The following is a 23,163-nucleotide window of genomic DNA, read 5'->3' on the forward strand; positions in this document are numbered from 1 at the left end:
TAGGATAATTTCATGTTAATAAAATAGACAGTTACAATGAAGATCTGTGGTATGATACACAGGAACACACAGTACGAATTGCCATGCTGGAATAGATCCATGTAGCCCTGTAACCTCAGGCCAATACTGCACTGACAGAGGCCAATGCTAAATGCTTCAGGAGAAGGTTTAAAATACCCATATTACACCAGGTCACTTGTGCAATATGGAGCTTGGAGGAATATGTTCCTGACAGCAACTAGTGATCAGTGCAGTGCATATTCAGATACAGACTGTGAAACCATTACTCATTTTGCTGAGCAGTTATTCACACAAACTGTCCCATTGACTTCAATGGGCCTGTTATGGCAGTAAGCACGAGTGAGGAGAAGAGGGTAAGCATACAGTTTATCCACTCTTTCCTTACAGTTGGACATATATAGATTCATTTTAACCTACGTTACCTTCAGCTTCGACAGTTGTCCAAGATCTTTAGCAGCACTAAATATCATCTGGGGCCCCTATAAACAAACAAAATTGAAACTGAAGATACAGAATTTTCAACATTACTACAAAGCTTTTGCTTTTTATCTCAACATCATTACTATTGTTAAATGACTGCCTCTTTTTTTTTTTTTTTTTTTTTTAAAGAAAAGCCCTTTATCACATTGGTTATCTTCAGTATTCTGCTGATCAAAAGTTAAATAAAACCTTCAATTCCAATTAAGTCATATTTTGATGGAGTTGACAAAGCAAAATATTTGGAAATATACAGTACAGTGGTCCCAATCCTGCAAAACCTGAGAAACACAACTCCTATTGACTCCTATGAAATATTCACTTGTGTAAAGAGAGCTGGATAAAGTCCAAGCATCCCTATATTGAACCAGAAACATTGTGTTGAAATATATTTGAACAGCATATATGTAGACAAAACAATATTTTGTAATAATCAAATCCTGGCAAGATGTAGATGGCTTATGCTACCCCTTTATGTTAAACAACCATCTGCTTGGAATCCTACTACAATGCACTGTAAACATTTGTTGCAGCACAATTACCCCAAGAACTGTAATTACCAGTGGTTTTTGGCAGCTTAACAAGGAGTGGTTCTAGATGACTGGCTTCCATTAAAGCCAAATGACAGAAATCAGCTCAACTTACATGGGACAATAGAACAGTTTTTCATCAATCGTTCCTTTCTTTCCAGAAGATCTCAATTTTCAAAACTGGTCTTTGTGTTTCTGTGTATCCCTACTAATGACATTTTACTTTTCAAATCTATAAACTCAGCTTAAATTCTCACTGCTTATTAGCAACCAGAATGGTAAGAGAAAAATTTTGCACATCGTAAAACAAGTTCTTTTGCAGCGTGTCTGTGCTTGTACCTTCCGGTAAGGGAAGTGGTATTCATGTCTATGTAAAGGGAAGGAACTTACCTGAAGCATCCTATTGTTGATTGAATTTGGTTAATTACAAATAAGATTAGCAAAAAATGAAACCAGCGTGTGGCTATGCATTTTATCCATCATATTGTGTATCACTTTATAGAAGTTACATATTTGGAAGTTAACAGATGGTGAAGCACTGTACACACTTGTGCTGTGATCATATTTAAAAACTGGTCCAGTATTCTTTTGTAACTAATTTTCCCCTCCCTTGACCACTACAGATCATAAATGTTCTATTTTATCTCTCTGCTTCTATTATGCACCTGATTAACAAGGCTTGAAAAACATACTAGAGAGCTACTAGTCAGGGGGCAATGTTAAAGGTGCGTTAAAGGTGAAAGGGGTATTTCAAACCAGTGAGGTTCTGGGGCCCAGCCCAATCCAACCCTGCTGTTTAGAAGGACACTGAAGTTGGACTTTTATCCAGGTCTGTCCCTGTCCATTTTGCCCTCTGGCTAGTAGACGATAAATGTGAAGCCCCCACACTCATCTGGCTCCTGGAAAGGAGAAGGTGCACACTCTTACTGGACCCTAACTGCCATCCAAAATCCTCATGACAATTGGGTGGGAGATGAGGAGGAAGAGGGTCCTCAGGTTTTACCCCACCTCCTCTCTTCCTGGCTTCTGCCTGAACTGGGCAGGTCTTTTCACTCTAAGCTTTCGCCAGAGCTTAACCAAATAGCAAGGTGACATGATTTTTGTCAGTTTCCCAGTTGACTATAGGGTTACAATAAGCAGTTATGAAATTGACAAGGCTCTTGTTGGCTTCATATAGTTTGTGATTAGATATGGTCAAGGATTTTCTGAGGTAACAGAGTTTTGTCAGAAAATGTCAATTTGCCCAACTTGAGATGTTTCCAGGGTCAGTGGCTCTGGGACAGACCCACAATGTGGACTGCTCTTTGGTCCAGTATTATTTAACTGCAGGCTTGTTTAATAATACTTTCACTGCATACGTACAAATCCCTTCTTTGATTTGTCTATAGTATGTCACAATAGTTTACAACATTTTAATTGTTGCTATTGGAATGTGGTGATTAATTATGTCAGTGCGAGATTTGAGCTTGTCCCTGCTGTATAGTGTTCTAATAGATATAATTTACATTTGAAACTGAATAGATATTATAAATGTCATCTGCAGCTCTGTGAGTGCAATTGCTTCAGTTCTTACTTTTTGGCTCCCTTGCTGTGTTGTTAGCCGTTTTAATGACAAAACAATATATACAGGAACATCGTCCCTGGACACACTGTAACAATATAATAATCCACTTGTAACAAAAGACAGCAGACTCATTAAATGCAAGATTAACCCTCCTCCACACACACACACCCCCACCCCCACCAAACAACAATAATATTTCTATATTACACTACCTCACCTCACCCCCAAAAAATCACAACAGTCTGAGGTCATTATTTTACTGCTTTCTCATAAAGGTGCATCCAGAATTTGACAAACCCCCTACACCAGTGTTGTAAGTACGGTATCCCTAGATGGCATCCCCATTTGAGGATCATGTCAGGCTACCCTTACTATTGCCTTGGGTAGCACAACGACCTCCTCCAGCTGTACCATGTTCCCCGCTTCCTGTCATCTTGGTAAAGCAACCCCTCCCCCGCCGCCAAAGGGGATCTCTCTATGTCTGGTTAACAAATCTAGAGCCAGACTGTGGCATTGAGTCACTGGCTGGGAAGTGGCTGCATTTTGGGGTGGTGATGAGGCATCATATAGCAGGAGGCTTTTGGGGAAGGACATACAAGGCCATGACCCTTCCTGCTTTCACTCTGCATCCTCACCCCTTAGCCTCCTAGGAAGGCTAGCATCTGTGCTGAAATAGTACAGTGATTGAGTGCCCACTGTGGCGGGTTGCTTGTGTTCTCTCTTGTCCTTGCACACCTGCAAAGGGCGAGCCATCATCTGACTATTAATTTTCACCACAGGCAATAAAGCTATCACAAATAACATTTAAAAACATGCTCTATGAAAGCGATCCTGCCTTTTACATTGCACCCCACCTTGAAGAAATGCACTGCGAGAATGTCCCGATCTAGGATGGGCAGGCAGGACACCCAATAGCGAGGATTTGCAAACCAGCTACTAAAGATCCGCTCCAGCTTTTCTGCTGAAAAAGTACCCAGCAAGCTGCATGTAGTGACCAAGTTCCTCTTTGGGGGCAATTTTCTGGAAGGATGTTTTAAAAAACTGCTACCAGATGTCTGATTAAGTAAGGTGATTATTGCATAGGTTTTAAATGTGTGTGAATCATGGCTTGGACACTTACGGTTTGGTCTGTCAATGGTGGAAGCACAATTTGTTTTTCTATTTTGTTCAGGACTGATTTCCACAGCTCTTTCAAAACCCGTTTCAGAACTGTCTTCTCACAGATTTTTGCAGAGAGACTTAAACTGGAATAAAGTAAAACACAGGCTGGTCTCCAAATCTAGCATTAAAACATCAAAGGCTCTGAATTAACATAAACTCAGATTAACGGCTACCTTGTGTTACAGTTTCTCTGAACCACTACACCAATAATGCCTTTTAGACATCAGTGTTATTTCACAGCATTATTCATATGGATTTTTGAACATTTCAAATCTTGTCTTCTAGATTAGGAACAAACATTCCATGTAAACATCCAGCAACCCTTTTACCATGCTCAGTTTAATGTACCCAACAGCACTGTATTTATTGAAAATGAAACATAACGGTTGAACTGTAAAGTTATGCTCAAATGATTGGTATAGTTAAAAAACTAAAACTTAAAGAATTATTGTGAAATTAGTTTCTGCTTAAAAAGAAAAAGCTCCTTTGTTGTCCTATGTTGCTTCTGTGCAGTTGAAACTGCTTGTGATATCAGACAAATGTTGGGCAGATGCCTTGAAACACTTACAGTTAGGCATACACATTTCTTCTAATGTCAATGGGACTACTGAGTAGTAAGAATAGGCTCTGTAATAAGTGTTTGGAGGATCGCTTCCCCATCACAGGTTTATTAGGATCGAATTGGGAATTCATGAAACATGCTATATGTAGAATTAAGCACCTTTTACTGCAGTGCACACAAATGAGAAAATCTTCTGTTTATTCATTTAAAAAACAGCAATTTGTAAATACGTATGTGGGGAGTCTTATAGTATTATGTAAGTTTTGTTCATGTAAATGAGCATATAACATAGAGGATGTACAAATCATATTATAGGTATGTACATGTACCAGTTAATCTTTCTACTAGCTATTATAGGTATGCATATGAAAAGTGATAGTAATAGAGAAATAATCACAGTAGAAATCACATATATTTGCAAGGCAGGTGATACTCCTTAGAAGCATTTTTATCTCAGCTCCTTGTTTTGTATATATGTTTGTTTGGATTACATTTACATTTAAATATACATCTGATGAGGATGATGTTCGTCCATCGTTATCGATGAAGATCTCGACAACTCATTCTTTCGATGACCGGGCTTTGTGCGTCCGAAGATGACTGATCAGTCCGATTCGGGCGTGGAACGTCCTGTCACACGTCGGGCAAACATGTAATGGCACTGTTGATGATGTATGAGCAGCTCTGGACTTGCGCAGCTCACGCTTTTTTTCAGCCTCAGCAATATGCCTCTCCTCAGAGGTATTACTGCCTGTGTGAATGAGGCTGTGCCATGCTGAACGGTTCAGTGCGAAGATTTCCCATGTGGCGGTGTTGATCTCGAAGGACTTCAAAGAGGTCTTCAGCGGGTCCTTGAATCACTTCTTTTGTCCTCCATGGGAGCACTTTCCCTGAGTGAGTTCTCTGTAGAAGAGCTGTTTAGGAATGCGTTCATCTGATATTCTCACAACATGTCCGGCCCACCTGGTCTGGGCTCTCATCAGCAATGTGTGAACTGATGGCAGACTGGCTCTAGTAAGGACATCAGTATCGGGCACTTTGTCCTGCCATCTGATTTTTAGAAGCTTTCGCAGACAGGGAATGTGGAAGTGATTGAGCCTTCGTGCATGACTCCGATAGACAGTCCACGTCTCGCAGGCATACAGCAGAGTTGGAAGCACCACTGCTCGGTAGACCTTCAGCTTCGTTGATAGGCTGATCCCTCGATGTTCCCAAACATTGAAGTGCAATCGGCCAAATGCAGAGTTGGCTTTAGCAATTCTGCAGTTTACTTCATCATCGATTGACACTGCTCGGGAAAGGGTATTGCCCAGGTACGTGAAGTGGTCCACTGTCTGAAGTCTCTGTCCATTTACAGTAATGGACGGTTCTGAGTACGGAGCGTGGGGAGCTGGCTGATGCATGACCTCAGTCTTCTTGATGTTAATAGTGAGACTGAAGTTATTGAATGCAGTTGAAAACTTGTCCATATTGGCTTGCATTTCTGGCTCAGTACTAGCATTCAGAGCACAATCATCAGCAAAGAGAAAGTCTCGAAGTACAGTTTCCTTCCCCTTGGTGATGGCACGCAGTCGCCTCAGATTGAATAATTTCCCATCAGTTCTATACTTTAGGCCTACTCCTTCAGTGCAGTGTTGAAAGGCATCAGTCAGAGTGGCAGAGAATATCATGCTGAACAAAGTGGGTGTTAAAACACACCCTTGCTTGACGCCATTGGTGACTGGGAAGGCCTCAGATGTTTCACCGTCATCCAGGACTCGAGCCATCATACCGTGATGAAATTGACGTACCATTCGTATAAATTCTACATCTAAATTCTACAAAAATGGTGGTGTCTCTTTGGCAAGTATTTAAAAACTCTTTTAAAAAATTAAATTTGTATTTGTTTATATTTCAAGGAAGGTGTGTTAGGTAACTTCAATATATATTGATTTGTGGTTTGATGCAATAGAAGAGTGAATCAAATGGGTCATTCCATTCTTACCATTCAAGGACAGATCATGTGTGTTTATGAAGATTTTTGGCCTTTGTCTTCTTACAAACTTATAAGAGAATCATGTTCCTTATGTCAAAGGAAATTAAGACTAAGAAAGTCTATGCTTCCAGCGGTTTTACACACAGGACTAGATAGATGGTTAGAAATGAAAGCCTGACATATAGATACAGCTGCTGGAAAGCTTCTCTCAGGGTTAGGAATCTGGCTTCTGCAGCTGCCAGTGTTGCAGAAACAGTCAGCTCCTACGAGTAAATTAAAGGAAAAGAATGGGCACTTTCCACACTGCCAGTTACACTGAGCTCCAGTGCCAACTGACAAAGAACCAAATAAACAGTGTACAGATTTCTCCCAGATTTTCCTCAGTACTCTCTGGTGTATTTAATATATTACATGGAACCTACAGAAAGCAAGCAAAAAACTCTTTCTATTTCCTTCTCCCCTCCTTGCAGCTCCTTTTTGGGCCCTTTTAGATTGTCTTCACCTTCTTCAGATGCACTTCCTGCTTTCCTAACATGGGCCTGCAATCTCAGTGGAAAAATAAGTCATTAGTTCTTGGACCCTGTCCAAGATGTAAGTTTCTAGGAAGAAATATTCACCAAAAACTCAATTGGAGTCTATTAGTTTTGGCGTTCTGGGAATCCACTTAAATCACTCACACCTCAAGCAGGAAACATGCTCATGTAAATTATATTTTCAAAGTACAAAGCAGCAAGTAAAAATGTCTCAACTTTCTGAAAAGGAAAACAGAAGAGCATACAAAGAGACTGACTTTCAGAGGTGCTAAGATACTGCAATTGACTTTCATGGGAGTTGAGAGTGCTCAGAATCTTTGAAAACATAGCCCATAAAGATGTGACCTTTAGAAACAACAACAGTGTAAAATTAGGTCCCAGAGAAAGAAAGAAACAGGAAGTTCTTTGAGTGTGTGATCCCTAACTGTAATCCACTGTGGGTTATGCATGTGCACAATACGCCCTGAGCCTGAGAATTTGAAAGTAGTGTTCATTAATCCGTGCATGCATCCTGGCTCACTTCATGTCTCTTCCTGAGGAGCTAAAGGGCAGAGTGGACTGACCGCCTCTCCAGTTCCTTTTCTACTGCAAATCAGATAAGATCTGAAGCAGAAGGGAAGGAAGGTGGGTATTGGAATACAGCCTGATGTCTTCAAAGAAAGAATATAGACCAAGATGAGAGGAATATCTGTAGTTTCTCAGAGAATGCCTCTTTGATGTGCCCAGGAAGAAAAGCGTTTCCATTTAGCTAGGTAACATCTAGTAGAGTCCTTTCTACTATTAGAGAGGATGTGTCTTGTACAGCTATGGAGCATGAACGTTCTAAGGATGATGCCCATCCAAATACCAAACTCTGAGATGGAGTGGATGCAGATCAGGATGCTTGATTTTGCTGTTGCACAGGGTCAGGAGCTTGGGAAATGTTGGGAGGATGATTGGTGGTCAGGATGCCCGTGTAGGAGGTTGGGAAACTAAAACTCTCTGGCCCAGAAGGGGGCAATCAGGATGACCCGTGCTCTGTCCTGACGGATTTTGCATAGAACTTGTGGCAGGAGCAGTAGCAGAGGGAAGGCATAGTTGAGCTGGTCCAACTAAGGAGGAGGCAGAGCATCACCCTGGGAGTGATGACTGAGGGCTCTTATGGAGCAATATGTGGTGCATTTCTGTTTGCATGAGAAGTGAACAGATCCCTTGTTGGGGTTCCCCCATAGAGTGAAAATATTGTCCAGTACCCGAGCTCTCACTTGTGGTTGACTGAAAAATGTGTGCTGAGGGAGTCTGCAAGCACATTTTGCTTTCCTAGAAGGTAGACTGCTGATAGGATGATTTGATTGGTGATACACCAGTTCCAGAGGCTGACTCCTGCACACAAGGAGGCAGATCTCGCTCTTCCCTGCTTGTTGGTGTAGAAGATACAGTAGTCGTAACATTGTCTGATGTTATAAGGACACAGTGAGTGTGGATGAAGGGAAAAAAGGACTCACATACCTTCCGAACTGCTCATAACTCCAGGATATTGATGTGCATTCTGGACCCTCAAGATATCCAGGAAAACTTTGTGCTGTGTGGCTGTTAATATGGGCTCCCCAACCTAATCGGGATGCATCTGTAATAATGGTCTTGACCAGAGAGGGTTGGAGAGAAAAGGGGATGCCCATGCATACCTGATGAGGTATAGCAGGGAAGACTCTACCTTGGCTGAAACTGTACCATGGGGTTCATGGAATGGTGGTTTGGGGAGTATACTGACTGCAGCCACATTTAAAGATTGGCATAAGTGTATGAGGCCATATGACCTAGGAGAGACAGACATATCTTGAACAGTACTTGAGGGTTGCTTGTGATGAGAGCTATGACATTATTCATAGTCTGGAATTTTTGAACTATGTGTGTGTGAGGAAGCAGGATTTTTGAACTCTTTGTCTCTTATGTGGTAGTTCACAGAGTCTCTGACGGGAGCGCTGGTGCATGGAGCCATGACTCCCTGAGCATGATGAGGGCAGTAGCCATAGCTCTAGATGACATCAGCACCAAGACATCAGCACCAAGACTATCAGTTTACCTTCATCTACCAGAGCTTGGAAACAAGCTCTGTCTAGCTGTAGAATGCTGTAAGTAAACTTGGCATAGTTCAGGAAACCATATTTAGCCATTAGTGCCTGGTAATTGGCTATTCTGAACTGGAGGCTGGATGATGAGAAGACCTTTCTCCCCAGCAGATCCAGGCATTTGCCTTCTTTGTCAGGGAGTAGACCGGGGATATTGCTATCTAGCACTTTCAGAAGTGGTGTGGATCACCAGTGAGTTGGGAGCATGGTGAGAAAACAAAAATTCTGCTCCTTTGGCTGGCACATAACTTTCTTTGCCCTTTTGGGGGTATGAGTGCAGGTGGCAGGGGTGTGCCAAACTGTCCTATCTTGCTCCAGTATGACTTCATTAGTGGGGAGAGATATTCTGCTGGATCCGGATGTGTGGAGGATATCTAAGAATTTGTTCTGGGAGTCCTGGACCTCTTCAAGAGGAATCTGAAGTTCTCCAGCAATTCTGTGAAAAAGGTCCGAGAACTGCCTGAAGTCATTTGGGGTGTGTGGGGAGAATAGGAGTTACTGCATCCTCTGAAGATGAAGATGGTAGTCTTACTGGTAACAGTGGAACTGCTGGATCCAGAGCGTAATGTTCCTCCTCTTCCTCTGTCAGCTCTGGTGGCAGATCTGAGCAGCCCCTTAGAGAGGAGACAAGGGGTGACTCCCTGGCAAATCGATCAACTCTGCAGGGAGGTACTGATCCCAACCCCCCCCCCAATATGGCCAGTAGAAGGGGGTCTGTAAGTGGTCATGGGGCCCCTATGGCATGGGGTACCAGCAGCTCAGAGTTAGACAAGGCAGAAGTTAGTTTTAAACAAGCCCAGATCTTTTGGGTGGTGGAGGATAGGTAAGATAAGAGAAGAAAGGTTCTTCAGGTGGTTTGGAATCTCTGGATGAAGAGAAGGCTGATTCCAATTCCAGCGGTGGTACACCTGGTGCCACTGGAGGGGAGATGTATTCCACCTATGGGATGGGTGATAAACTCCTTCCAGCAGTCAACTCCCTTGGTGGAGTTTTCTTCCTGTAGAAGGAGGGGATTCCAGATCCAGGAAAGCAAAAATGTCATGTGAGGTGGCAACGGATTCAGACCTCCTCAGTGAGAGGACCTTCCACTTGTTCGAGTCACCAAAGCTGGCGATGAGGGAGATGCCCGAAGTTAATAGTGATCTGATTTTATTGGTGTGAACGGATCCCGGGGTTCCGGAAGTGCCGAGGGTGATCATACCAAAGGAATGTGGTCTGGTACTGATGCAGCCCAATGCTTATGGGCTTTCTTATAATGCCTCTGGGACCTAGGACATACTAAGTCCTCATGGGCCAAGGTGATGGGCTTACTTAGAGATGAATCAGACTTCTTTGAAGTGGATTTAGAAGAAGACTTAGTCACATGCTAATGAGAGTGCTTCGTGGCTTCTTGATGAGATCTTGCCTGTGAGGGGTAGATTCTCCCACACCACAGTCGGAGCTTGCAGCAGGAGGCATACTCCTTGCTGAATTAGGATGATGTATGGGGTAGTTCCCTAGCTTGGGTCTGATTAGGGTCTCATGGCTTTCTCCATGAGGTATTTGCAGAGATGAAGTTCCCACCCTTCTCGTGCACAGCTGGGGAATGACTGGCAGATATTGCACCTTGCTGCATTGTGAGCTTCCCCAAGGCAGTACAGGTTGTTGCTGACCAAGAAGGACTGCACACAGGAAGCGTAGAGTTTGAAGCCCAAAGTCCTTGGCATAGTCCGGTACCTGAATGGGTTGCATGGGGGAGGAGGTCCCCGCAGGAGAATAATCTAAACACTGAAGAACTATAAAATTCTAACTGTTAAAACTGTTTACAAACTAGATAATTCTTATTTTGTAGGACAAAGCCCAAGCCGCAGACACTGAAGGTTCCAACCAGTACCATGTGGCGGTGAGAAGGAAATGGAAGAGACGGTCAATCCACCCCACCTTTATTCCCTCGGTCAGAGGCACAAGATGAGCCAGGATGCATGCGCAGACCAGTGGACACTACTTTCAAAATCTCTGGCTCCAGGCACATGGTGCACATGTATAACCCACTTAGGAATACAGTTGGGACTATCACTCGAAGAAGAAAATCAATTATGAATTAATCCTTTGAATTAGCCTTTGTGCATTACAGTCATAACACCAGAAAACCTTTCCATCCATTGAGCAATATTTCACAATTATTACCCTCAAAGCCAGGCATTAACCATGAGCACATATTAAAGATCGACATGCTGGTTCAGCAAAAGTGTCTTATCTAAACCAGGACACGTCCCATTATATAAAATACCAGTTTGGTACAAATCCTCACATCAAGAAAACAAACCATGTAAAAGATTCATGTCTTAGGAAAAGACCTGATTGTGAAAAGGAATGTAGGGGGCTGTGTTTCAGAGCAATAGATCTAAGTGGTAAAGTAGGCTATACCCCATTTTTTCAAAGAAAAACCTCCACTTGTGTCCTTAAAACTTTAGAGAAAAATGTGTGTAATTGCAAATGTTTTAAACTTTTCTTAAATGTTGAAATGACAAACACCTTTGTGAAATGCAGACTTTCAACTATGTTAGTTAAATGCAAAGCTCCTAATATAATTCCTAATATCATTGTCAATGGTAAAATGCTTTATATACCAACCTGAAATCTAAGGACCTTGCTAAACTAATTACTAATACAAAATGCCAGTATAGAATATTTCTAATAATGGGGAACTAATTAAATTGGCATGATCAAACAACTCCCTCAACCAATTCAGGAAGACAAGAATCATCATCTCTCCAAAAGTTGTTATGAAGAATAAACAACTTATTTAATAACTATTTAGACTAAACACAATAAGAATTTCTGAATCTTGAAAAGACTGGTTTGAGAACTAAAAACTTTTAAGTTTAAATTTAGACTTAAGTACACTCAATTTTAACTATAATGAAAAGAAGTGTTCAGAATTTCTGAAATCAGAATTTCATTTCCTGTCAAATGCCAATAAAATTGAATGACTATCTCACGTAATGGACTAAATAAAAAGAAAGTTAAAATTAATGTTAAAAATTATCTGATGCTTTCTCTCCACAAAAAAACAAAACAAAAACAAAGGCAATTATAGTGTTGCATGTTCATTAGGCAGACTGCATGTCCAGGAGCTGAAGGTGTCACCTAAGCCAACCCCCCAGGGCATGGAGTCAATGAAAGAATGAGAGCAACCAACTTTGAATCTATGCAAGTCTGAAAGAGGTGTGTTTTCATAAAATTCCCTAGAAACAGGAAGAAGGATATTAAAAAACTCTGAAGTGAGCCCCCCCATCCATCCTTCACCCAGCTATCCTGCTTAAACAGCATGCCCTCCACAACATATCCTGCCCATCTATACAAGCAAGCTACTGACAGATGAAAAAAGAACGGAGAAGACTCAAGAGGAAACCAACCCAGGAAAAACCTCCCCAATACTTCAACATGGTGAAAGTTAACTAAAACACTACCAAGGGATTAGAATTAAAAAATCTTATAATAATTTTGTTGAGAAATGGAAATGCGGTTGTAATTTAGGACAAACAGATTCTCCTGTTAATCACCAAATGGTTAGACCAGGGGTCGGCAACTTCTGGCACACGGCCCATCAGGGTAATCCACTGGTGGGCCGCAAGACATTTTATTTACTTTGACCACCTGCAGGCACGGCCCCCTGCAGCTCCCAGTGGCCGCGGTTCACTGTTCCCGGCCAATGGGAGCTGCGGGAAGCGGCGCGGGCCGCAGGGACGTGTTGGCCGTGGCTACCCACCGCTCCCATTGGCCAGGAAGGACGAACTATGGCCACAGGGAGCGTCAGGGGGCCGTGCCTGCAGACGGTCAATGTAAATAAAAAGTCTTGTGCTCCGCCAGCAGATTACCCTGATGGGACATGTGCCGAAGGTTGCCGACCTCTGGGTTAGACTATGCATTCCTGGAAAGGAGACAGGGAGTAAACACTGGTAAACAAAGAAATAGTGGGATTTCAATGGATTAAGATGCTTAATATTGGTCAATTGTCCTGATTTAAAATAGCTCCTTAAATGGCTTTTTATCAGTAACCGATTTCAGAAGAATTAGATTGCTTACTTCGCCCAACTATAAACTTTTTAGCTTATCTATGATATGCCAAATCGGACCTAATATTTTTAGTAATTTTTCAAATAAAATTCCTTGGCATCCAGCAATTTAAAATTACTCCTTTTTACTTCTCACTTACATTTTGTCCAGAAAATCCATGAGAGGTCGCAGCACAATCTCAGCATCGATAGCTGCATTGTTCTTATTGGCCGATACGTTTCCATTTCCTCTCATCTGATTTAGCTCAAAGCTCATCTGTCTCACACACTCCTCAATAACAAGCTGGAAACTAAAGAGAAAAAAAGAGAGTGGAGGAATTATATGACAGAAGATGACTATTTAGATTCTGCTCCATCAACTTCATCGATGAACACAAAATCATTTGTTAGCAGATATGAAGCCCACGTGCTTAAGGCACTGTATGATTTAGAAACTGAAAATAACCATTTCTAAAGATTTATAGTTTGTATAAGGACAAATAATATACTTACCATTGACGTTTGTGTTTTGTTTTCCTTTTACATTGTCCCTATCCCTACAGGAGTCCTAGTAACTATTTTCTGATAGGAATTACACAATAAGAAGGTGAATCAGAGACTTTACTGAGGTATGACTGGCTGTTAAGATAGACATCAGTGTTAGCCAGCACAATTATTCCTGCTTTTAGTTTTGGTATGAGGGGATTACAGCCATAAGTTCTATTTACGTGTATTTTTAAAGGGGGTGTTATCAAATATTCTCTCTTTTTGGTAAATTTTATATTCATTTGGTGTCAATATCCTCCTTGAAGATAGAAAATAACAAGACTTCTACCAATTTGTCCTAGTTGACTAAACTAGACTTTTTCATGTCATGACTCATGTGCCAACACAGCAAAGTTTTGTTTACTACTTTGTACCTAGTTAAGAGAGTAAAAATATTTGGACTGCTTCATAAACCTTTATGCCAGATGCATTTTATGGGAATATTTGGCAGTTTAAATTCAAAAGTGGGAACAGATTTTCTATTCTGAAGAACTGATTTCCACATAACTGAAAAACTAGAGGAGATGGGGGACTGATAGGTCTATATAAATTAGTTCTGTTTACAAGTGTGGGAGTGGAAGTTGTTCTCAATTCCCCACAAAGTGAGTTTACTGATTTAGTTCATTTCTTGTTTTTCTAGAGGTTCAATTCTCTTCCGATATAGCAGCATCTGCCTGACAGAAAATCTAGGAGTGACACAGGGGCAGTATGGCCATAGTGAGGACATAGATTGGTACATTTAAACAGTGCAAAACTGAGTATTCAGAAGCATCTGAGAAGTAAAAGTACCACAAGTACCACAGGGGCAATAAATATGATAATCAATTCTAAATGCATTCATAGACAAATTGAATAGATAAGCCTGTAGCTAAAGAATCTACAAAAAACAATTAGTAAAAGAACAAACAAGCTAAGTGAAAACAGACTGAAAACTCCCAGCTATTGTGCTTCATCACAAAAACCCAACACAAAAAACCACATGAACACATCTGATTGCCAAGAAGACAGAAGGCTTTTCCAGTGACCCCTACTCAGAAACCAACTTTGAAATGAATAAAGGGGAGCCCAAAAACCAATGCATGGCACAGTTGCTTTCCCAGTTCAGCCTCAGAATTCTTCTGGCTGCCAGTGCTGCTCTTAAAGCCACCTCTTTTCTCATTCAGATTATGCAGGCAGTGGGTCTACTCTAGTACCCAAACTGCTGCATCTTGTTCAACCACAATTAGTTGAGGCAATGTTCGCTGCTTGGTGCTATAGACAACTCCATCCTGAGCAAACTGCTGCCATACTTATTAACTCAGCATGGCCACATGGGCAGCCTCTAAAAGAATGAGATAAGACTCAGAAATGGCAGAAGACCTCCTAGAGAAGTTTTACTTGGTTTTCTTCAGAGTAAGGCTATGAAGCTATCTGGGTGCCCTTGTGCCGATTTTTGGTTAGAGGGTGTCACAGGCACAAACTATGGACAAATTTAAGGGAGAAGAAAGCACATGAGAAACACACAAAGACAAATTGGGAACATTTTGACCAACTTTGGCAATGGGAATGAGGGCTGTTGGATGACTTGTGCTAATTCTCCTGGCTTTTCTGCAGAAGGGTGAAAAATATAGGTCCCTATGACCACTCATTCTTATCTTAATGAAGTGGTAGATATTTTCTTTAAATTAAAAAACTATTTCACCCAGAAGATTATACCAATTTTAGGAAAAATCAAACACAGTGCTTCATCTAGTTAACAGTGACCTTTTAAGACAGGGAGAGAAGAGACCACAGGGAGATAGTACAGGTATTATCCACCATTTAATTCTTGGCTGACATTTCCCCTTCTTACTAAGTCACTTAATTTTCCCTATTATTTGGGTTGTCTCAGCCTATTAATGATCTGAGGCAGCCATGACTCTTCCTCAATTGTATTTATTCAAACCATCCTTTTCCATAGTTAATGAAGCCATACACCGAAAAGGAAAACAGTTTGCACAGATTGTATGAATATGGCATTAACTGTTACGGAGAAACTAAAACTTTCACCTGCCTCCCACAGTTGCAGATTCCCTGAACAATCCCTCTCTCTTATATTCCTTTTCAAGCAAAGGCAAAAACAGTCCTATGGTTTTTGCTTCCAATAGCAAGACTCAGATATGTTGCTGGTACAGTGCAAACCGCATTCTGGCCAGCGACATGCACGCTGATTCAAGAGTAAGGCTCACTAGCTGATTCCAGCAGACCAGACACTGGCAGAGCAAATGACTCAAGAGGGCTTCACAGTGACCATTTGAAGAAGGGTAAATTCAGACAGGCTACCTGAGTGGGGCAGGCTACTGGACAAAGCTGTCAGTCTCAGGAAATCAAAACATACACACAGTAAAAGAGGGGTTGAACGTTGTATTAGTTAAGAACAAATTGAGCCATTTTTATCTTCCAAAAGCAGAAAGTAAAATTTCCAGCTGTGTCACTATAACCCATTCATGCCCACACACACTAGTTTTAGCGTCCTTTGGAGGTGAGGATACTGCTGTATTTTCCAAAACGTACAGCCAGCCAGTCAGAGATACACACATATTCATGCAGTGGATCTTGCTACACTGGAGCAAGCTGTATGTGAAAAGACATACACTCACCCAATCTAGTCAATGGATTGGCTTTTGGCTATGCACATCTGCCTGGTTTGAGGCACAATGGAGTATTTTTAATGGTTGCCATCACTGTAGCACAAATTCTTTAAGTACGTTTATTACCTTGCACCATAGGCAATGCTGAGCTCATCCAGTACGCTACTGAGTTTCACCTGAAGTTCTTTGAGAACAACACTAGCGTCAGGATCCAGCTGGAAAGAGATGATGAGTGATGTTATTTTTCTGCATTCTTCTCACATGCAGTCTATTTCTCTGTTACAATTAATGGATTAGGCATTACATACATTCATTATACTACACTACTAGAAAACAAATATGGAAACACCAACTAGAATAGGAAATGTTCAATTAGCCTTAATGTCCAAATAGTGTAGCACTAACAATGCAGAATAAATTGTTCAAATGAAATAAGAAAGAATTACCTTACAAGAAAACAAAAGAGTATCATTAATGGTACTATGGGATTGATACAGAAGGTGTTAACAGTTCACAAGATTTTTAGAATTTCAGAAATCACCTTAGCAAAGGTGGTAGATGCTAGCGATAACAAGAGGATCATGTATGAAAAGGTCGATGGTGCTTGTTTTCATAACCAACTGGCTTTTTTTTGTACATATTACTCTTTTGTAGGTGTCATTTTTAAAATGTACATTGAAGGTGTTTCCACAGTGTTTCCACTAATGCAGCTTGGACTAGAACATCTGGCTATGAGGACGATGGCTTGAGGACCACCCCTGCTGCTTCTACTTATAGGACAAGAGGGAGGGGAATCTATTAACCTTTATTCCTTCATTGTATTCCTTAAAGCCACTAAAGACACACATTGGCCCAAAATAGCTTTCTCTCAAGCACAGTGCAATAAAATTCTGTGGAGGAATCAGGAAAAAGTGCTGTTGTATCTTTAATACAGGTTCTTTCTCACCTTAGTGGGAAATGAGGGAGCAGGAGAGAATTAATTTTACATTTACATCTCTTCTCAGATACAGGGCTAGTGATCCATGCACAGACATTTTATCTGTAATGCATTCTTTTTCAAATCTCTATCAGAAATCATTTTAAATAATACCTTGAAATTAAAAAAAAATCTAGATTTTTGTCTCCTCGAATCTTGGAATTTAGAAAAAAAATAGTTTGTGACCATCATAGGATACGACTGATTAAAAGAATGTCAGCATAGTTCAATTTAATGTGAATTAATAACTGACTTCCTCTTCTTTGGTTAATCTACATTCAAATGTAATTGAATAGTCTTTAATGATAATTGTCACATATTGCACCCGATCCTGCAGTAATTCCATATGCAGAAGTCCCAATAATTTCAAAGGAAATTTTGCATTTGGAGGAAATACATAATCATGCTTGTCTGTATTTGTACTTTTTTTGTTTTATTTATGAACGGGTTCATTACTCTAGTTCCTGAGTGCTTCAGAACACTTTTGTAAAATAGGTAAGCATTATTATCTCCATTTTAGAGTTGGAGAACCTTGGAACAGTGCAGATAGGTGACTTAACCAAGGTCATACAGGACAACAGTGACAGAGCACAGACTACAACCCAGATTTGCTGACTCCTATGTTAACCAAAAGGCCACCCAACCTCTTCTTATAGTGAACGGGTGCCTCAAAGACAATCAGTCATGATATTATATCTATATTTAGCACAGAAAATCAGAGATAATATTTTTTTTTAACAAAAATCTGATATAATGAAAGAGTGGGGTTACTATATAGGCCACAGTCCAGCAAAGTCTGTACTTAACTATGAACACCAGTTAGTCCCATGGAGTAGAGCCTCCATGGGACTACTTATGTGCTTAAAGTTAAGAAATGCATACACATTATCAATTTGATAATACAGGCAAGGGAATGTAAACAACAAAGAAATTTGTGAGCTCAAACCAAAACCCTAGAAGCAAACACCTCTTAAGCTTAGAGAAGTTCAAGTGGACCCAGATCCAAACTTTGCAGTTGGTCCTCCCTCTGTAATAGGCTGAACCAAAAGGCTGGACGAGGAAGCTTGGACTCAGACCTTATGGCTTGGACCAAATTTTTTAATCTGAGAAACTCATTAATGTTGCTCTGATATTTACCACTGGACAGTTCAGAGAGGTGTTTTTCCTACAGTAAAACATGTTTTTAATGACAGTGCAAACTTCTTCCTTAATGATCTTTTTCCTTAGTAAGTATGGCTGGGAAAAACAAACTAATCTCATTGAAAATACAACGAGGAGTACTTGTGGCACCTTAGAGACTAACAAATTTATTTAGGCATAAGCTTTTTTGGGCTAAGTCATCAGATGCATGGAGTAATCTTGCTTTGAGCAGGGGATTGGACTAGTTGACCTCCTGAGGTCTCTTCCAACCCTAATATTTTATGATTCTATAAAAATACAGTAGGCAGGGATATATACACAGTACATGAAAAGATCGGAGTTGCCTTACCAAGTGGGGGGGTCAGTGCTAATGAGACAATTCAATTAAAGTGGAAGTGGGCTATTCTCAATAGTAGAATACCAAGGAAGGAAAAATCACTTTTGTAGTGGTGAGGCCAATGTAATCAGGGTGGCCCGTTTCAAACAGTTGACAAGGGGGTGTGAGTAACAGTAGGGGGAAATTAGTTTTTGTAGTGACCCATCCACTCTCAGTCTTTATTCAGGTCTAATTTGATGGTGTCCAGTTTGCAAATTAATTCTAGTTCTGCAGTTTCTTGTTGGAGTCTGTTTTTGAAGTTTTTTTGTTGAAGAATTGCCACTTTTAAGTTTGTTATTGAGTGTCCAGGGAGATTGAAGTGTTCTCCGACCAGTTTTTGAATGTTATAATTCTTGATGTCTGATTTGTGTCCATTTATTCTTTTGCGTAGAGACTGTCCGGTTTGGCCAATGTACATGGCAGAGGGGCATTGCTGGCACATGATGGCATATATCACATTGGTAGATGTGCAGGTGAACAAGTCCCTGATGGTATGGCTGATGTGGCTAGGTCCTATGATGGTGTCCCTTGAATAGATATGCGGACAGAGTTGGCAACGGGGTTTGTTGCAAGGATAGGTTCCTGGATGAGTTTTTTTGTTGTGTGGTGTGTAGTTGCTGGTGAGTATTTGCTTCAGGTTGGGGGGCTGTCTGTAAGCGAGGACTGGCCTGTGTCCCAAGGTTTGTGAGAGTGAGGGATTGTCCTTCAGCATAGGATGCAGATCCTTGATGATGCGTTGGAGTGGTTTTAGTTGGGGGCTGAAGGTGATGGCTAGTGGCGTGCTGTTACTTTCTTTGTTGGGCCTGTCCTGTAGTAGGTGACTTCTGGGTACCCTTCTGGCTCTGTCAATCCGTCAATCCAGCACATCATCAAGTGATTTTTCCTCGCTTGGTATTCTACTGTTGAGAATAGCCCACTTCCACTTTAATTGAATTGTCTCGTTAGCACTGACCCCCCCCAGCCTGGTAAGGCAACTCCCATCTTTTCATATACTGTGTATATATACTTGCCTACTGTATTTTCCACTCCATGCATCTGATGAAGTGGTTTTTAGCCCATGAAAGCTTATGCCTAAATAAATCCATTAGTCTCTAAGGTGCCACAAGTACTCCTCGTTGTTTTTGCTGATACAGACTAACATGGCTACCACTCTGAAACCTAATCTCATTGAATAATTCATACTGGGAATCAGTATTAGAGTTGGCTGAGTAATACAAAGAATTTTCTGTGACTAGTTGCTCAATATCTAGACATGAACTTGGTTAAGGCATTGCATCCCATTTGTTTTTACTTTTTGTGAACATTTGAGTGATGTATCTATACCCATGGAAAAAAGATTTTAAGCACTTGTACTTGAATATTCACCCAGCCAATGGGAGCTGTGGGAAGTGACAGCCAGCATGTCCCTGTGGCCCACACCGCTTCCCACAGCTCCCATTGGCCGGGAATGGTGAACCGCGGCCACTGGGAGCTGTGGGGGACCATGCCTGCGGACGGGTCAACGTAAACAAAATGTCTTGTGGCCCGCCAGTGGATGACTCTGATGGGCTGCATGCCGAAGGTTACTGACCCCTGTGACATATAGCAAACATTAAATTGTACATATGAGCATTCACATTGAATGTGGCATATTTTATATGGAACAGGATATACTTGCCAGAGCCCTGGCATGCAAACAAAAAAGTTAGAAAACCATCTTATCCCACTCTTTGCAGCTAAGACCACAAAGCCTAATGCAATTAGTTTGAATGAGTGGTTGTTATGATAACCAATCATTACAGACCAATAAATGTAATGCACTTACTACATTTATCTGGAATAGGACACTGCTTGGCCAAAATGGTTTTGCTGGTGCAAATGCTAACTTTTGACTCTGTACCAATCTTAGAATATTTAAAGAGTGTGTGCAAGTTTTAAAATTCTTAGCAAATGTTTGTACTTTCAAAGTGCAAGAAAAAGTTTGTGAATGCAAAACTGGAGATCCATGGATAGAAAATCCAGCTTTCTGCATACTCATAGGCCATGCTTATCAGTGCAATGCCATTCAAAGGAGTGGAATATAAAGAGTTACATTCCTTGGTTGGATATACGTTATACATTTATAGGCAATCCAATGAGCTCAGGATTATAGGATTATAAAATGTGGAGGTACCATCAAGTTATTTTGGTTTAATAACAGCGAATACTTCATGGGACAAAACAATACTCTGGGCTGTAGCCAAGATGTGCACTTTTCACTCACTTTATCTCGGGCTCTTTGAATGCCAGCCAGGTCCCCAACATAAATTAGACTGGCCCTCAGACAGCAGTCATGCTGCATTTACCCCACCCATGCTTACTGTTGTGTTCAGAGGGTGGATGTGGGTGTGGCCGAGCAGCCTCTATGGGTTTGTCTACACAGCAAAGAAAAACCCGTGGCTGGCCTGTGGCAGTTGACTTGGGCTCGCGGGCCTTGGGCTGTGAAGCTGTTTCATTGCTGTTTAGGCTTACGGGCTTGGGCTGGAGCCTGGGCTCTAGAACCCTGTGGGATGAGTCCCAGAGTTTGGCCTCCAGACTGAGCCCGTCAGTCTACACAGCAGTGAAACAGCCCCACAACCCAAGCCCAGTGAGCCCGAGTTAGCTGGCATAGGTCAGATGCGGGTCTTTCTTTACTTTGTAGACATACCCTATGGCTCTACACTTTCAAAGGATCCTCCTATGCACACGGTTGATCCAGTGGCTGGCTAAGATGGCTTTCAGGAAGTTTTGTACTGGGGGAGTGGTGTACAGCGACCCCAAGTATATCAGTGCATCAGGTCATTTATCTTTTATGGATATGTCAATCCATTTGTTTGTTAACATGCAAAGCACACGTTGCATTGCTAAAAAACCAAAGTAACTTAAATAACAACGTTCAGTGGAAATGGGAAGCAATTACAGTGCATTACTGTCATTTCCTTAACTGTTCTAAAACACTCAAGTCCACAATGTGACTAAATTTTGAGACAGTGGCACAATACTGACAATATAAAATCACAACAATCTTACAAGAGAATTTCTGTACTTATAAAAGGTCTATTATTTTGCCAGTACTTTCAACAAGTTGAACTGATGTGTGGTACATAACATTTACTGCTTTTTAGGAAAGTTTTTATGTAGGGAATGTACTGTAGGAAAGCCAGGGTGTTCTCAATTCATGGCACTGACAAACCGCAAGGCTTGTGCTGGTTTGGTATTACAGGACACTGTATGCAATGTGATAATAATAATACCTAGTTCACACAGAGCGCTTTTCATCAGTCAGTGTCAGAGCACTTCACAAAGGAGGTGTCTCAGCCTCATTTTACAGATAGGGAAACAGAGGCATAGAGAGATGAAGCAACTACCCAAGATAACAGAAGTGGAGCAGCAGAGCCAGGAATAGAACCCAAGTCTCCTTAGTCCTAGTCCAGTGTTCTAGACACTAGGCCACACTGTCTGCTAATAAAGCAGTAACCAATCAGGCAACTTCTTTGTCCATACACACTGTTGTTGTGGATGACCACATAAATGCCCAAACATAGGCGATAAGATACTACAGGGAGCAGTGCGGGATAAGAACGCAGACAGATAGAAGAGTTTTATAAAACCCATGCAAGCTTTTCTTGTGCTACTATTACTTGTACTAATATTTTAAGAAGATGGACTCCTACATTTTCAGAATAGCGAAGACTTCAACTGCCATCAAATGATTGATTTCAAGGGCCAAAGTAATCTCTGGAGTAACTTTGGGCTTGGCTACACTTGCGAGTTACAGCACATTAAAGGAGCCCCGGGCGCACTAGCTCACTACCTGTCCACACTAGCAAGGCACGTAGAGCGCTCTGACTCCATGGCGAGAGCGCTCCTGGTACTCCACCTCGGTGAGTAGAATAATATTTGATGAACCCCCGCTGGAGCGCCCCAGCGTCAGTGTGAACGAGATGCTGCATTACTGCGCTCTGATCAGCCTCCAGAAACCTCCCATAATCCCCTTAAGTCAAGTAGCCATTCTTGGATATGCCCTTTGAAAGCTCCATTTGACAGCCGGCATGCTTATCTGCTCCGAGACAAAGTGGAATGCTGTGTGTGTGAGAGAGCGAGGTGTGGGGGGGAGGGGGATGTCTGCTGCTGTCAACGCACTGGCCACATTAGCAGCTCTTGCAACGGCCACAGAGAGCAGTGTATTGTGGTAGCTATCCCAGCATGCAAGTGGGTGCAACGTGCTTTTCAAATGGGGCGCCATGGGCTGGAGTGTGATGGAGTATGTTGTGTATATGTGGGGGGAGAGAAAGTGGCTTTTTGGGGGGCTGAAAGCATGTCAGAATACTGTCTTGTAAGTTCAGACTTCATTTCCATCTCCACCAAACTGTCAGCAGCACATCAGACCAGACTTCACACTTCATCACTTGATAAAGAATAAAAACCTGTACAGACACTTGATTTTTGGATATCCACCGCTCCTTATGCAATACCCTCTGAATGTGGTGGATGATCTATATCAAAAGGTGTTTGATTCACCATAATATTCCCTGTCTGCATTCAAACTTG

General features: G+C 41.5%; 1 protein-coding gene across 1 annotated transcript in view; it reads right to left on the bottom strand.

The window, feature by feature from the left end:
* UNC13C (unc-13 homolog C) overlaps nt 1-23,163 on the bottom strand; it is a 398,557-nt gene that overhangs the window by 48,306 nt on the left and 327,088 nt on the right. Inside the window, exons 26-29 of the mRNA XM_034783191.1 lie at nt 16,250-16,338; nt 13,130-13,279; nt 3,713-3,836; nt 444-500 (exon numbers count right to left, since the gene is read on the bottom strand). Coding sequence (XP_034639082.1) covers nt 444-500; nt 3,713-3,836; nt 13,130-13,279; nt 16,250-16,338 — 420 coding nt within the window. The remainder of the gene's footprint in view (nt 1-443; nt 501-3,712; nt 3,837-13,129; nt 13,280-16,249; nt 16,339-23,163) is intronic.

This window comes from Trachemys scripta, chromosome 10 (assembly GCF_013100865.1).
Source record: "Trachemys scripta elegans isolate TJP31775 chromosome 10, CAS_Tse_1.0, whole genome shotgun sequence".
NCBI lineage: Eukaryota > Metazoa > Chordata > Testudines > Emydidae > Trachemys > Trachemys scripta.